General features: G+C 43.5%; 1 protein-coding gene across 2 annotated transcripts in view; it reads right to left on the bottom strand.

The window, feature by feature from the left end:
* Window positions 1-15,976, bottom strand: part of CCDC60 (coiled-coil domain containing 60) — an 879,096-nt gene that overhangs the window by 260,957 nt on the left and 602,163 nt on the right. For both annotated transcript variants that reach the window (XM_069619175.1, XM_069619174.1), the window contains exon 7: window positions 3,339-3,443. In XM_069619175.1, coding sequence (XP_069475276.1) covers window positions 3,339-3,443 — 105 coding nt within the window. The remainder of the gene's footprint in view (window positions 1-3,338; window positions 3,444-15,976) is intronic.

The following is a 15,976-nucleotide window of genomic DNA, read 5'->3' on the forward strand; positions in this document are numbered from 1 at the left end:
AGGCTGGAGGGCGAGTGAAAGAGTCACCCTGGCTCTGGTTCGTGCTTTGCGTCACTAGTGGAGAGCCCCACAGACTGCAAGCTGAAAGATGTAAAGAGCCTACATTGGGAACCCGGAAACCATCTGTTAAATGTGTTCACGGAAGGAAGGATGACAGGCCTTTATTACGAGAGGAAGGTGGTTACCACGCTAGCTCCTGTATGCCGGCACCCAGAAGGCGTGCAAGGTCCGCCAACAAACAAAAAGAGCGGTCGCTTGTGACCGCTGTGAGCTATACAAAACAACTCGGTGGCACCGTTTGTCGGCACCCCGCGCTCTGTCCTCATGTAGCAAGCCCAGACGAGAGCATGGGTAGGAAGCGCTGGAGCACTGGAGAGCAGCACTGCACTGTACACATTCGCATACCTTTTATTTCCAGTTACCTTCTTTTGTTTAGAAGGTGACTGGAAATAAAATGTATGCACCATAAGCGACCGCTGTGCTTTCATTTGGAGGCACCCCGTGTTCGTGGTCCTTATATGAAGCGCTAGGCCAGCCACATATATGTACCATTTATTAAAAACACACAATAAATAAAAAAAAGGAAAACTTCAGAGAAACAAACAGCCTTACATCTCCCTTCCACTGTTGCCAGTTCAAAAGGAAACAAGAAACAAAATGGCTATCCTGGAAAAACACACACACTGCGCAGCCAATCGGGTGCTCCTTACATCAAAAACGCAAGACCAATCCCCCCAAAAGTCACTAGATGTAGATTTTCAGAGCCATTTTAAACCAAAACATAACTCTTACACTACCTTGTTTATTTGTAATAAAAAACATGGTGAAATGTGTAACATAACTAGAAAGCTGCAGTAAATATATTTTAAGCCATCAATCAAGTTAAATAACTTTGAAATAACATTAACAGATGGCAGCCGTCATTTTGGAAGTAAAAAATGCCTGATAATTTCACCACACAGAAATTCAGCCAAAAGAGTGCAAACAGAGGTGTGATTGGAAGGAATGGGACTGAGAGGAAAAAACTATAGATTTCACTTAGCAATGTGCGTTAAATCGGTGGGATAGATAGCCAAACTATATACATTCACCCTCATATGTCAACCTGCATTGAAACACATTACACACATACATTCAAAGCCCATATTTCAAGCTCTCATGTTAAAGCTCTTATTTTAATGACAATAGTTTCGGTTTTATAGGCATCACTTTCAGAGCCACGAAAGAGCCATTTGTAAAAAGGGGTTTGGGGTGCATTACAAATCAAAATCACTATGCCCACAATAATATAGTACATCAATGCACATTAATCCCTCTAACATTACACCCAAAGTGCAAGTGCTGCATACTTATACAGTTATTGAGCTAATTCAAAAAGACATAAAATACAAGAAAGTGCATGCTACACACGTTAAAAGGATTCATATGAAGCAATTATTTTTCTTCAGTTTCCAGTAGTCTCTTTCTGGAGTTAATCATTGAAACCTCCCCTAGAACTTTAATTCAGATCTATAGGGGGAGATATGTCTTTTTGACTTAACTCAATTAATGTAGAAGTATGCAGCACTTTATAGTGATTGAATGCACCTCATTAGGACCCTGGTGGTAGCCGTGCCCTTATTAAGGACACGGCTGCCGCCGGTAATGATTTTTTACCGATGGCCAGAAAAGGGCAATAACCGGGTCATGCCGACCTTGGCGGACCCGGTAATTGCCCTTTTCTGGGCACTGGTAAAAATTAATCCCCATTCCCATTGAGCCCCAAGGGCTCAATGGGAATGGGGACGATGCTAGCGGGTCCCGCTAAGGACGCCTGGTCTGACCAGGCGTTCCTTAGCGGGACCCACTGCAGACCTCGTAATCGGGTGGCATGGAATGAATGGTGCTGGTCCCTTACCGGTACTGTTCATTACGCGGCTGCCTAGGTTATAATGAGGCCCAATGTGTCTTTGTGTTTTGCCTCACCAATTACGATAAGATTTTTAACACATGCTATCAATAAACTTGCAACGTTTTGTAATCATGTGTCAGCAGGAAAACATTTTAGTATACATTGTGACTAGCACTTAGTTCCCGTGTTTAGGTGACAGCTACTGTATATTTGTAAAATGTTAAGTGGTATGTTCCCAATCTTGGCATAACAGGCTCCTACGTGATTTCACCATGTCACACTATGTTGTTTGACATCGACACTATGCTAGCTATGGTTAGTTCAGTAGACTTCACACGCTTCATACAAAAATTACAAAGGATTTCTTATGTGGAGCGTCGTGGTCGATCGCTCAGTCTCTTTTGCTTTCACAGAGATGGGCACTGTGTCAGGATTGCTGTCATTACATGTAGGACTCATGCTTAGAAAGAGAAGCTACAGTGAGGGCCAAAGTTGATTTAAATCTGAGGTCTATTCACCAACGTCTTTTAGGCCGTATTTATTGGACGCCGGTGAGGATGAAAGGGAGAGGTTTGGCTGATGTGGATTTATGCTGGGGGTGTGGAAGCTTAAGAGGGACCTAGAGTGGTAGACTTTTGGAGAGAGGTTTTGGATTGCATTGATATGGTAACTGGTATGTTATTGCCTCGTACTTTTCTATCAGTGATTTTCCTTTCAACTAATAGTCGGAATGTGGGATTGTTCAGATTGGATTGATAGGCCATTGTTGATGGCCACAAAACAAAGAATGAAGGTGTGGAAGTCCAGGAAAAAGCCGCATTGCGAGAACTGGGTGTCGCATATGCGGACACTCTCTTGGTATGAGAAGACTCAGACAATTCGACATCATAGGGAAATTGAATAGGAGGAAAGGTGGGGGTCATTTCTTGATCTATTTGGATAAGGTGTAGGCTTTGGTTTTTCTGTTAATGGATTTTGAGATATTGGGTGGGTGGATTTTGAGATTGGGTGAGATTGTGCTGTTGTTTTTGTGGTTTTGTGTTCTGTCTTGTTATGGGGTAGGAGGGTGGGGATGATTTCTGATTTTTTTTTTGTTGAAATGTTAACTTAGTGGTAATTTACATTTTAATGAACTGCTGTATATGGAGTGTTCTTTCACTTGTTCCAACTCTGATATTTCTGATGTTACTCAGTTGTATTGTTTTATATATATTTATTAAATAAAGTTGGATATAAAAAAAAGAAAGAAAGAGAAGCTACATATTGCATATAGAAAAGGGCATTTTCTGGATAAACCTTGAGGTGCTTAACAACAGTCTACACAGGCCGTAGCACATCTCTAATGACCCTTTAGACACCGATAAAAAGCATGCTTGATAAGTATAACCCTGTTCAGTTGAAGAGGAATACAAATATGGCAAAATTAAGTGTGGTTGGCATTGCTTACTTTGCACTCCAGCAGGTGGACACGGGCCTCATGGCGCTGAAGGGTTCGATGTACAGAGCTTCCAGGAGCCAGTGCAAAGCACAGAGCTGTCGGAAGAGAGGCTCCCTGCAAAATAAAGAGACAGAACGGTGACAAAGCCTTCCAAGAGGGTTCTGGGATGTCATGGGATGCATGGGAGTTTTCACATTCGGAGAAACAGGGCATCAACGCGTATGGGTGTGGGCACCGCAGCACAAGTCCAGACCCACAGCAGTCCTAGCAGATTTATCTGCAGACATTGAAACACCATACACAAATAGGTTTGCACTACACAGGCTGCAAACCGGTCATGTGTGTTGCAGATTGTGAATGGTACAAAATGAAGATGCTGCAGTCCAGGGGAGTAAATAACTCTTTTAATAAAGTTTTTACTACAAGATCAGGATAGCGGGTACTAAGGTAAGTGCATACGGTAAGAGACCTACATCGGCACTCGCTCATCCAAGCAGCTCACTTTCATCTGAAACTCAACAGAACACTCTCAAGGGAAAACACCCACTCAGCATTCTGCATCCAGCATTCCACAAGCATCCACAGGCATTCCACAGTTCACATGCTCACAGCACACAATGGGAGAAGCAGGTTACAACATGGACCAAAACCACCTTATGAAGAAACCATGCAAAGTGTTATGTTATGCTATACTTTATTTATAGAGTACATGGCCATCACCAAAGGCATCATGGTGCTGTTTGAACAGGAACAGATGAACATTTTTCAGTGATCTCGAAACATAAAATGCTCTTCAATAGCTCTCAGTGTCTGAGGAATGGAATTCCAGAGCTGGGCAGCAGCCACTTAAAAGGAGCGGCTGCCAATGCAGGAAGTCCTAAAGCAGGGTACAGAGAGCAGGAAGTCCTCAGCAGAGCTAAGTGCCTGAGCTGGGACATACAGCCGGAAATCTGCCTGCAGGTATTTTACTCTGCAGCCGTAAAAAGCCCGATGGACCAAGCACAGTGATTTAAAATGCACCCATTTGGCCACAGGGAGCCTGTGAAGATGGCGAAGCAGTGGTGAGATATGGGCCCTTCTAGGAGTGGAGGTAGCAACTCTCGCTGCAGCATTTTGCAACACTTGCAGGCGCTGCAGGAGATAGACAGGCTGAGTCAGTAGCAATGTGTTACAATAGTCCACAGTTGAAAAAATAAAGAGAGGATAAAACTGGGGTGTGGAATGGAGATGGAAGGTAAGGGAGAATTCTACACAGGATTATCAGCTGAAAGTATCCTTTCTGGCATATGGCGCCAAGCTGGAGGTCGGCTGAGAGGGAGGATGACATTTTTACTCCCAGGTCCTTCACTGAAGAAACAGCGGTAGGACAAGGACCAAGACTAGAATTCCAGAAAGCCAATGTCAAGTAAGCTACAGCAGAAGGAGGGCCCACCACCAACACCTCTGTTTTCTCCCTATTCAGTTTAGGCCAATTGGCTTACATCCATTCCCCAACAGCTTCAAGACACCCCTGAAATATGGTTGCTGTATCCTGAACAGTCAGATCAAGGCGCTCCAAGATTTGTGTGATATCAGCACACAAATAACAACTGAAGCAGTGGGAGGAGATGAGCGTAGTCAGCGGTTGGATGTAGGCATTAAATAGAATGAAGGAGAGGACCGGCACCTGGGGAACACCACAAGAAAGTAAAGTGGTGGAGGAACGGAAAGGAGGCGAAGAGAGAGATTGGGCTATACCGGATAGAAAGGAAGAAAACCATGAAAGAACAGTGCCAGAGAGGCCCACTAACGTGAGTCGACCAAGTAGAAAGTATGGTCAACGATCTTGGAAGCGGCAGAAAGATCAAGGAGCAACAAGACCACAAACCAGCCATGATCATGCAGAAGTGCAAGATCACTGGCCAACGAGACCAACACACTTTTGGTACCTCAATCATATTGACACTGTATAACCAGTTAGCACATGACATTTCAAATTATAAATACTTTGGGAACTTTGATCGTAATTTCGAAGAAATACTCTATTATCGACTAGCCATATTTTGAACAGCCTCCACGATATTTTCCACAATAACATGAATATATTTATATTGTTAATTGTTGACGTATTTGCTGATCATATGAACCTTTACATAGATGAGCCAATGACCTCTGACATAGCTTTACAAATATCAATCAGTTGCTTCAACACTAAATTAATAAAACGGCAGCACGAAATTGGCAAGCACACTGATCCGATTACAGATGTTTTGCAGTACATTTTGTATACATATCAAAGCAAAAATAACGAGAGTATGCTTCTACATTGGGGATGTGTACATCTTAAAAGGCAAAAGACCTGTTCTCCTTGTGTTGTGTAAACATCGGATTTGACCGTTTGTTTCAGGGAAGTGCCTTCCATGTATTACACACATGTATAGTGCCTTATTAGCTTGGACTATAGGGTGAAACGTGCGACACCTACACGCTGAAACTATTGCATTAGAGTACAGATATGAGGAGGGACACAGCCTGTAGGGGGCATTTGGTTGTTTGCCCACCCATTGACTGCCCATGACCATACTAATCCCTATGGGCATTCCCATCCAGTTCCTGCCACTTCCCGTCCAAAACACCTCCTCATGGGAACTTTTTGATCTCGCTTTATTCAAGCCTTACCATTAAAATTTGCACTTGAAAAATCCTGCCAATGTTTTTTCAAAGCAGTCTTCTGAGAGTTACTAACTTAATTGGAGTTGTAAACCCACGACTGGTGTAATAAAAATGTCATAACCAGGGTTGCCTTCAGTCACTATTTATAAAAACAGTGTCCTTCACTGAAGTCCTGTTAAAAACAAGCACGGGCAATTCCAACAGTTTTGGCTTGTCTATAAGTAGTAGGCATTTGCCGGGCAGTGCAATTAGATGCCCAGGTACTCGCACCATTTTGCACCTTCTACTGTGGGGTGAAAATACAGCCCCATAGTGACAGAGATTGAGAGGCCATGCAAGGGCTTATTATCAGAATGAAGCTGGGTGGTGTTGATACGGTGTTGATATGTATGGGAAGATACAGGCCAGTTCAAAGCTTTGACTTCTGACAAAAGGCCCAGAGAAGGAACAAAAATGGTGTCAAAATGGAAATTTGAGTCTGTGTGTGGGCGGACTCAGAGCAGCATCATGCGCTGAGCCAATTCCTTGGGAGCTAATAGGGCGTTGGACAGTAGTCAAGCCTGTGCAGGCTGCAGCTAAACCGAAGCAAAGCCATCCATGTGGCCTTACCTTTCTGGTGAGTGCCAGAGGTCAACAACCAGTGGTAAGTACTGCCCAGAGTACTGACCGAGACCAAGGAAGAATGATCCAGGCTGGACCATTCCCCTCCCTGTCGGTTAGTCCTCAGCTCGCTCCCGCCCACTCGGAAGGCAGTCGGCCTCCGCTGCGAGTCCTCGGCCCCCAGCGCTTCCATTCCTGTTCCAACCCTCCAATTTGATTGCTTTGTTAAAAGCAATAACAGTAGATTGGTCAGTGACCTTCCAATAAATTGTGACAAATGTGGGGGCTCATAGCTGGGATTTGGTGTAGAGTGTTCACTTGTGACATTTGCAGTAGCAGCAGACTATTCATTTGGGTATAATAGTGGAGAGAAAGTTGTATTTGCATTGTTAAGGTGCATTCAGACCTGTACTCTGGGTTCCCGGGCGGTGTATAGATAAATGTGTTGATTTTAAGTTATCATTGTGAGTGGAAACTAAGCTGGAACAGGGTTGAGACCTTTGCCCTTGCATAGAGAAGGTTGTAGAAAACACTTCAAAATTAGCACCGTAGAAATTAATTTGGTCAGGAAGCACCTCTTATCCAAATTATTTATTAAAGATGAATGAGTAGAACAAGAACATGAAAATGGCAAGTCAGAATGATGCAAATGTTGACAGGTGGCAGAATAATGGTCTGTTACATCAGGCCATGACAGAATTTTACATGACATACACCAGCAAATAATAAGCTAATTAAAATGGCTCAGGTCAGAGCATGCATGTATTTCCATATGCTGATCTTGGAAGAAAGACACCAGAATAGTGTGGCCGCTGTGCAAAACCAGGCTGAGCTTTTGGATCAAGCCCAGAAAGAGCTGAAACAATTAGAAGCGAAAGTGCAACAGAGCCAACATTTAGAGTTAAAATTAGAAAATCTTATTGAACAGCTAAATGATGAGTTAACAACACAACAGCAAGCAAATGCAGAGTGTGCGACTCAATTTTCTGCACTGCACAGGGAGTATAAAAAATGTGTTGAAAATCTGAGTGCAAGCCAACACAAATTAAATGATCAGGTTGTTCATAATAGAGCCTGCTTTGTAGACATTTTCATATTTCAATCCCAGGTAAAACAACTGAAGGCTGAAAACGGACAGTTAATTACCAAAGGGGTTAGCTCTCAAGGTGAATTTGATCAGATGTACCAAGATCTGAATACCTAGAATCAGCAGAGAGTGAAGTTGAGGGGAGAAAATAACACATTAAGTCAAGAGAATAGTGCACTGTTTCAGGAAGTGTGTCAGTTAAGGATGGATGTGGAATAAGTGAGTCATGTTCTCAGGAACTGACTGACAGTAGGTTACAAAATGTACAATTAACGGGACGTATGAGGCAAGCAGAGATTGACCTAGAGCAGGCAACACAGGCCAAAATTGCACAAGTGGAGGAGATAAGTCTCCCGAAAAAGAAAACACTCTGAATATGTGCAGACAATACAAGCCTCACAGAAGGAAAATGAGTCCCATTGTGAAGAGAAAAAGGGACTAAGAGACCAATTAATGGCACAAAGTAAAGTGCTAGAAGCCAATCAAGCACTGGTGTCAGAATTGAAAACTCAGGCCCCTGCATACCACCATGAGATAGGGACTGGAAAAAGAAAGGTGAGAGGTTGGAAAGTGAAATAGCCAAATATAAACAGGAATGAAGGCACCTGACCAGTCAGGGTATGCAAAAGCATCTTCCGATTATGGAGTGATGACCTCTCTATCAGGGATCTCAAGTCAACTCATATGTACCGGGTGTAGCTGACTTAATGCATAACACTTCTCAAAAACAGGGAAACGTAACGCAGCTGGACTCACCCAGGCCTAGTCCAACTGATCCAGAAGGTCAGTCCTTATCCGACATCGATGTGGGCTCATGGTTACTAAGTAGAAGGGAAGGTGGCTGGACCAGTGGGCTCTGGGAATTTAAAAATACCCTGGCATGCACTTCTGACCAGGAGGGCTACTATGATGAAAAGTTCAGGGAGTTTTACCTGGCATAAAATTAAGTTACAAAGGGACCACCTGGTCCCCTTTGCAGAAAAAGAAGAACCAGAGTTTAGGCTTCAAAAGAGCATCATAAAAACCTCTGCACATTTAGGGAGGTGGGGGGATTTCCCCACCATCCCTGGAAGGAGGGATGAGGAGGATGAGTTCTCTCCAGTGTGAAAAGGGGAGTACCATGGAAATTACACTGAGAGTCCACAGCACCACAGGAGAGAAGAGTCCAGACCCCGTAATTCTAGAAGGTATTCCCAGTCGTATAGAGGTTGGGAGTGCCTAGAGGACAGGGAATGAACCACCAACAGTAGCAGCTCTGAGTCAGAGAATGAGTGGACTCAGGTGCAGCGCAAATGGAAGTCTGCCAAACAGGAGAAACGTCTTGTGAAAGACCCAATTCGGTAGATAAAGGCCATAAAGAGCTTCTTGACTCCCTACCATAAGAATGCCAAATATACGGTATGGGAACATCTAGAGCTTTATGATCAAATGATAACATCATTTGGTATTAAAAACTAAAGAAATAGCATGGAATGTGCTAAATTGACATTCTCTCCTGAATACTCAACCTCTTTGCAGGGCTGAAGAGCCAAGATCACCAAAAATAGTCCACCTACAAGGCAGCCATTCTTAAACATGTCAATTCATAGGAACCCTCAAGAGGCCCGCGAGGCGGCATATAACTTGCAGTGTAGAGAAGACCAAGCACCTAGAGAGTTTGTGCAGCAGCTGAAACAAGCATTTGCACAGACGTCTAGGTGGGTGAACACCAAAGCCGGGAGTTCATTAACACCTATTTTCATGCGCTCACAAAATACATAATGACCTACAAGTAAGTAATTTCCATGAGCGTAGGACTCTGGATCGGGTTATTGAATCTGCCACCAGGATCTATGAGGTCCAAAAAAACCTCTGAAAATAAGAATAATTAAAAAAAACATCAAAACACACCTGCTGATCCAAAGGTAGCACAGGTGAAAAATACTCCTCCATTGGACTTAGAGACGGGGCCCTAAAAATACTTCTCCCACCAATAAGCAAAATGAGAGGCAGGGGAGAACCTCGGATCCAACCCAATCGGGTGGTAGCCAGGCAGGATACTGGACCAACGGTGTGTCTGACCCTGCCACCTACATCAGTCCGAGATACAAGAGTAACATACCCATCCTGGGGTATGTCTACACTCTTCCGGCACAGAAAGGGGGCCCAACCAGGTAAGCACAGCCCCTGGAAACGTCCCTCAAAACCTCCCTCAGGAACACTCCAACCTCCCTCAGGAACACTCCAACCCCACAATCTAAGATTCTTTCCCAGAAACCGTAACACAAGACCTTGGCCGACTCAGTAGAACCCTCAACTGGAAACTTCTGCCCAGAATAACTGAACACCTGTGTCTGATGCCCCGGGGGAGCAAAGACGTGAAGGACACTCTGACAACCAACAGGATACTGAGGAGGGGGGCCGAGTGGAAGGGAGATGTGAAGCCCTAGAGGAAGCTTCCTTTCCCACCAGAACCAAACCCCTGGAAACCTGTAAGCCTGAATATGAATCCCCTCCCCGCCACCTCCCTGAAAATCTGGAACCTAAAGAACAGAATGTAGGTAGGAGAAAGAAAAAGAAACCCCACTTTGTGGATTTAGTCTGCATTATCGCTTTTTGAAGCGAAGAATCCATTGAGAATTCAGGGAAGAAGATCTTATTTTTCAGGGATGGAGGGATACTTCCCAAGGGAAAGTGGGTCCCAAAAGACCCTGATTTTGACAGGGTAAGTATGGAAACCGACCCAGAGCAAGAAGCTCTTAAACCCAAACAATGTCACCCACAGGACCCAGGAATCACAGAGGTATCCTACCCCTAAACAGGTTTGAGGAACTGTCTCCACAAAAAGAGGGGCCGCAAAGAATCGGGGGGAGGGTGAGAAAGGGGACTTGTCAATCCCACCTGTTTCTGGGTGTAAAATAATTTCAATATAAAACATTAACTGACAAGCTGGCACATAATGCACATGTTCTTTGCCCTGTTGAGAAGAGGCAAGGGAGATGTTATGCTCGTGTTAAGGTACAGGGTCAGTGTGCATTATCAGTGCTGGGGGATACTGGATTTCTGTCCAAAATGGACTTTGATCAACTGAACTAAGGAATGGGGGAAGAGTGATCAAATTCCCCTCACACCACTTCCCGGACAACTCAAAAACTTCGATGGGAATGATATTTCAGTCGAAGATACTGTGGATCTGGAAATAAAAATCGGGCGACATAGGATGAAACACCCGGTGATAGTCGTGATTTCAGAGGGCACACCTTGTCTATTGGGGAATGACCTTCTTCAGAGGTTATCACCCCTGACTGACTATGTGAACAACGTCCTCTGGACCCAGACTAACTGGCTGGTCAAACTAAAACAAAGCACATATTATGTGAGTTTGAATTGGACATGTCGCATGATTGAACAACGGTCATACAAAATAGAATTTAATTTCAGGAACAATCAAGTTCCAGACATCACTGTCATCTCGGTAGGAGAACAAACTGGTGATGGGAACCCTTCTTCATTCTTGAAAATCAACGTCCCTTCCTGTTTTAGGTGGCATTCCACACTGGAGGGAAATACTCTGAAATTGTATACTAGTCCAAAATCAGAAGAAAACTCAAACCCCATGACAAAAGTTGATGAACAATCGTCTCAAAGTCTGACCGACATCCAGATAAAAGGGGGGGGAACAGCTGTTTTTCCCCATTCAGATAAATGTGGGGGAGGAGCCTGTTTTCACCAGAGTATGCCTGAATAACAGAAGAAGCTTCATCAGTAAAGAATTATTCACAAAACTCCCAAATGATCAGACCATGATTTAAAAATGGGAAGTAGGCCTGGAAACCCCAAATTCCAAACATCTATAGCCTAGCAGGTGTATGCTAAAAATGTCAATTGGCGACAAAAGCATAGAACATAATTGCTGGGTCGTGAGAGATGTCCCTTGCACCTTTTATTTAGGCAATGACATTCTCAATCGATTCACACTTAATTTGCACCTAATTAATAATAAAGCTTTGTCCCGATTGGGGGGTATCCCCACAGGCTTTGTCAACACTGAGAAAGCATTTCGGTCAGCTCAATTGCTGTCTTATGCAGTTGAAGTTCAAGTGAGAGAAGAGGTTCCCATCCTAGGACAGGTGCGAACATTTACAATTCCCATAAAAAAATAAGTGAGGACAGAGCCTCAAAAATCAGGACGCCTATACAAATTTGAATTGTTATTTAGTACAGCAAGGTTTGTACTTAGATCCGACACCTCTCGTTGACCTAGAATACACCACCATTTGAATATTGGTGGATAACAGCAACCCTTGAAGTATCACTTTGGGTGCAGACACCTTTATTGGAATGGCGGTTGATGCCCAACATTATACTATTGATTTAGGTAATGAGATCTTTGGATGAATCCCAAATGACTGCTACAATTTTAACAACGTTATCCCTCCTGAAAAGATTTTCACCAGACAAAGAGGAGTTTCTTCATGTACTTTTCCTGCCCTTATGGTTTGGAAGAGGTGACCTTTGACATCAGGAAGGATGATGTGGTGTTCCGAGTCAACAGGACTACCTCCCATCCTTGGAACCTCATGTCCAGGCCAACACCATAACAAGAGACCTCTCCACCCAACTGGAGTAAACTGCTGAAATTGCCAATCCCAAGGTCTTTCCAGGATTTAAGCAGATGGGTGAGGAACAAATCAATCTTGCTGATGCCTGTGAGACTGAGGAGCAAAAACAGAAGCTTGAACAGGTGTTTCTTGATTTTCAGGATATCTTCTCAGTGGATTCAAATGACTGTGGACGTACAAATATACATTCAACCACCATACCCACGGACCCTGAGATGGCTCCTGTATTTGTGAAGCAATACCGGTTGCCTCTTGCGTCCATGGAGTCACTCACAGAGATTATTAAAAATATAGAATCCCATGGGATAATTCATCCAATCCACAGTACCTTTAACAACCCGGTACTGGGGATACTGAAACCCAATGGCTAATGGAGACTTTGCACAGACCTAAAGGAATTAAAAAAACAGGTCCACATGTCAAGATGGTCCATCCCCTACATCGATCAGGGACTGGCCCAGATCCAAGGGTCAAAAGTGTACACCACCATTGACCTGACCAACGGTTAATGGACAGTACCGTGAGTAGGGAATACCAGTACAAGCTTGCCTTTACCTTCGGGGGGCAGCAATACACGTGGACCCGAACCCTCTTTGGATACATAAACTCCGGCAACAAATTTAACATCTTCCTACATAAGGCCATGCCCGATTTGGGTGAAAGGGGAAACCTGGCCTACATATAGTGGAAATACGCTATGTTCTGACCCAGTGGCAGAAAGACGGAGCAAAACTGTCCTTTCAGAAGGCACAGTGGTGTAAGACCCACGTGAACTTCTTAGGGCACAAAATCACACCTGAGGGTCTCAGTTCCCAGGAGAAAACAGTGGAAGAATTATTGAAATTGAAATACCTTACTACTCTGCAAGAACTAAGAATCCTTTTTGGACTCACTAATTATAGTAGAAAGTTCATTGAAGACTAGGCAGAGGTCACGTGACCGTTGGTCCATTTATCAAAGGCTAGGATCAAGTGGGATTGGGGTCAGGAAAAATCTGAGGCAGTAAAACAACAGAAGAGAAGCCTTTCCCAAGCCCCTTGTTTGGCTTGCCCCATAAAGAACAAGTAGTTCTTCTTGGAGACAGGGTTGCTTAACAGCAGTATTATACCAAAGCACAACAAGGTCAACAAAGTAATCTCGTACGCAAGCAAGACTTTGTCCTCTGTGGAGGAAAAATCCAACAATTGCGAAAAGGCACTCCTGGCAACAGTGTGGATGTTGAAGAATTACCACCCATTCATCCAGGGGGATCATATCATAGTGGAGACTCCTCACCAACCATTGCAATACTTACAAAGCAACCGAATCCGAAGATGGAATGTAAGTAATTCCAGAATTACTTCCTGGATTCTGTCCATTCAAGGCTTTCCTGTGGAGGTCGGATATGGCCAAAAAATGAAGAGTCCTCTAGCGCAAGGATTGGTTGACTTGCATGACTGTGCTCAAGAAAACTGTCTCGAGGACGAAAGTCTAAGGAGGAAGGACAATATGGAGGCATACCTTACTTCCCCGCCCAAAGTCTATGAGGAAGACACATGTCAGGGGATACCCACAGTTTATGTGGATGGGTGATTGTACCATGTTGACAATCACGGGAAAAGGAACTAGAGATGGGCATTGGGAATGCCTGGGCGAATGATGCCCCGGAACCCTCTGCTGGCTACAAAATACATCCCTGAAGTAGTCAGGTGGCAGAGTTTTTTTTAATAACTTTTATTTTGGCATTTTACATCTTCAGATACATACAATTGCACCAACCGGGTGCAATCATAACATTTACAACTTGCCATCTGCTTTGCTCATGATACCCACTCCCCAGCACACTCCTTAATAAATACTAGGTGGCAGAGTTGATGGGGGGTACATTAAGCCATCCTCACTGCTGTGCACCACCAACTCCAAGAACTGGTCATAATCACTGATTATTTCTGGAATGGATTAGTGGAACACCTGATTAACTGAAATAATCGAGGCGTGCTGTGTGCAAACAATTAACCACTAAAGCATGGGAAATGAATTCAATCAATTGATGATCTGGTAACCTCTAATGAGATGACCATCTATTTGTAAAAGATCAGAGGTCACTCCAAAATAGAGGGACCAGACAAGACTGGAAATGACTTGGCTGACGAGTTGGCAAAAACCAGAGCCATTCACTGGGATTTCATAGAAACCAAATTCCTGTTGGGGGAAATCCAGGTCACTGCTGTTACCAGGTCTCAAACCCATGTCAACAAAGAACTCTCAACTTCTTAGTGGAGTAAAGAAACCCCAGATGCAGATTTGGTTACTGCACAAAAAGAGGATCCAATTATTGGGAAATATTATCAACATATTGAAGACCCCGTGAATTTTCCTCTGATAGAATCGGATTATACCGGGAACGAGGATATCCCAGTGTAGATTAAGTTTTCCAAAATGTTCTGAATCCAAGATGGTTTGTTGGTACGGAGAACCCTATCTGGGTGTGACCAGTGGCTGGTACCTACCTGATTTTGAAGCCTGATATTAAGTCACACCCATGATGCTATCACTGCCGGTCACTGGGGTTTTTCTTCAACCATAGAAATCTTGTGTGAGGTTGCATACTTTGCCCCATATGGGTCAGGACCTTGACATCCACTTGAAGGTGTATCTTGTGTGTTCTCAGTTTCAGCCAAGTTCTCTTACAAACAGAGCTCCCCTACAAAAAAGGACAATCACACTGCCTTGGTCAGATTTGCAAGTTGATTTCATTTGGCCAGTGATTCGCTCCTCTAGAGGAAACAAGTACATGTTGACTGTAACATGCTTGTAAGAAGATTCAATCCATCACTACAGCCAAGTCAATGCTTAGCCTGGGATACTGAATGAAAAACCCTTATTGATATATCTTTATGTCCAGGTTCAGATTCTGGATGACAACCCCTGTATAACACCACTCTCTTAGAATCCCCCTGGCCCCACTGAGCCAAGAAGTAGATCTGTTTTGCAAGTTTAAAAGGTTTATTTGAAAAAAATTAAACAGTATATATATATATATATATGTATATATCACACTTTTATAATGAATTAATAATTGAATATCACACTTAATCTGAGCAGTAATCAATCATGGATAGTCTGGCACTAGCACACTTCTTTATAATCAATGATGAGTGGGTATAGGATGGATAAGATAGCAACAATACTTTTATGGTTTCAAATAGATGCAATGTGGAATGAAAAGGCAGTACAGAAAATAACTTGATAGGATTTCGGCAAAAGACAATGTAATCACTTTCTTGGACAATTCACCCCTCGCCCCCTTTATGCAATGTAAGGAGATGAAGAGGAGAGCACTCAGTTCTTAGGAATGCAATCAAATAGAATTCAGTTCAATTCCCCCCCAGCAGCTTATACAACAGATAGGAGTTTTGAAACACAGGCAAAATGCTTTGAATATGGTGACAATGCAGTGAGAAATATGCTGAAAATGGTTTTAATTCCCTTTAGGAGGTTCAGGGTGAGTGAAATATACTTGGGATGAGTTCAGGCTCACTTTAGCAAGGATCTAGGAGTAACTAGCAGGTTAAACAAATTTTTGGCAAAGGAAAGCAATGAAGCTGCTGTTTTCACACATGGCTGGATTTTTAACCAAATCGCAAATCGCGGTAAAATTCGCGAGTGCGAGAATCGTGATTACGGAGAAAGTATAACCAAGTTCCTAGCCCAAACGGTTCCAGAGA

This window comes from Ambystoma mexicanum, chromosome 10 (assembly GCF_040938575.1).
Source record: "Ambystoma mexicanum isolate Mex_15411 chromosome 10, UKY_AmexF1_1, whole genome shotgun sequence".
NCBI lineage: Eukaryota > Metazoa > Chordata > Amphibia > Caudata > Ambystomatidae > Ambystoma > Ambystoma mexicanum.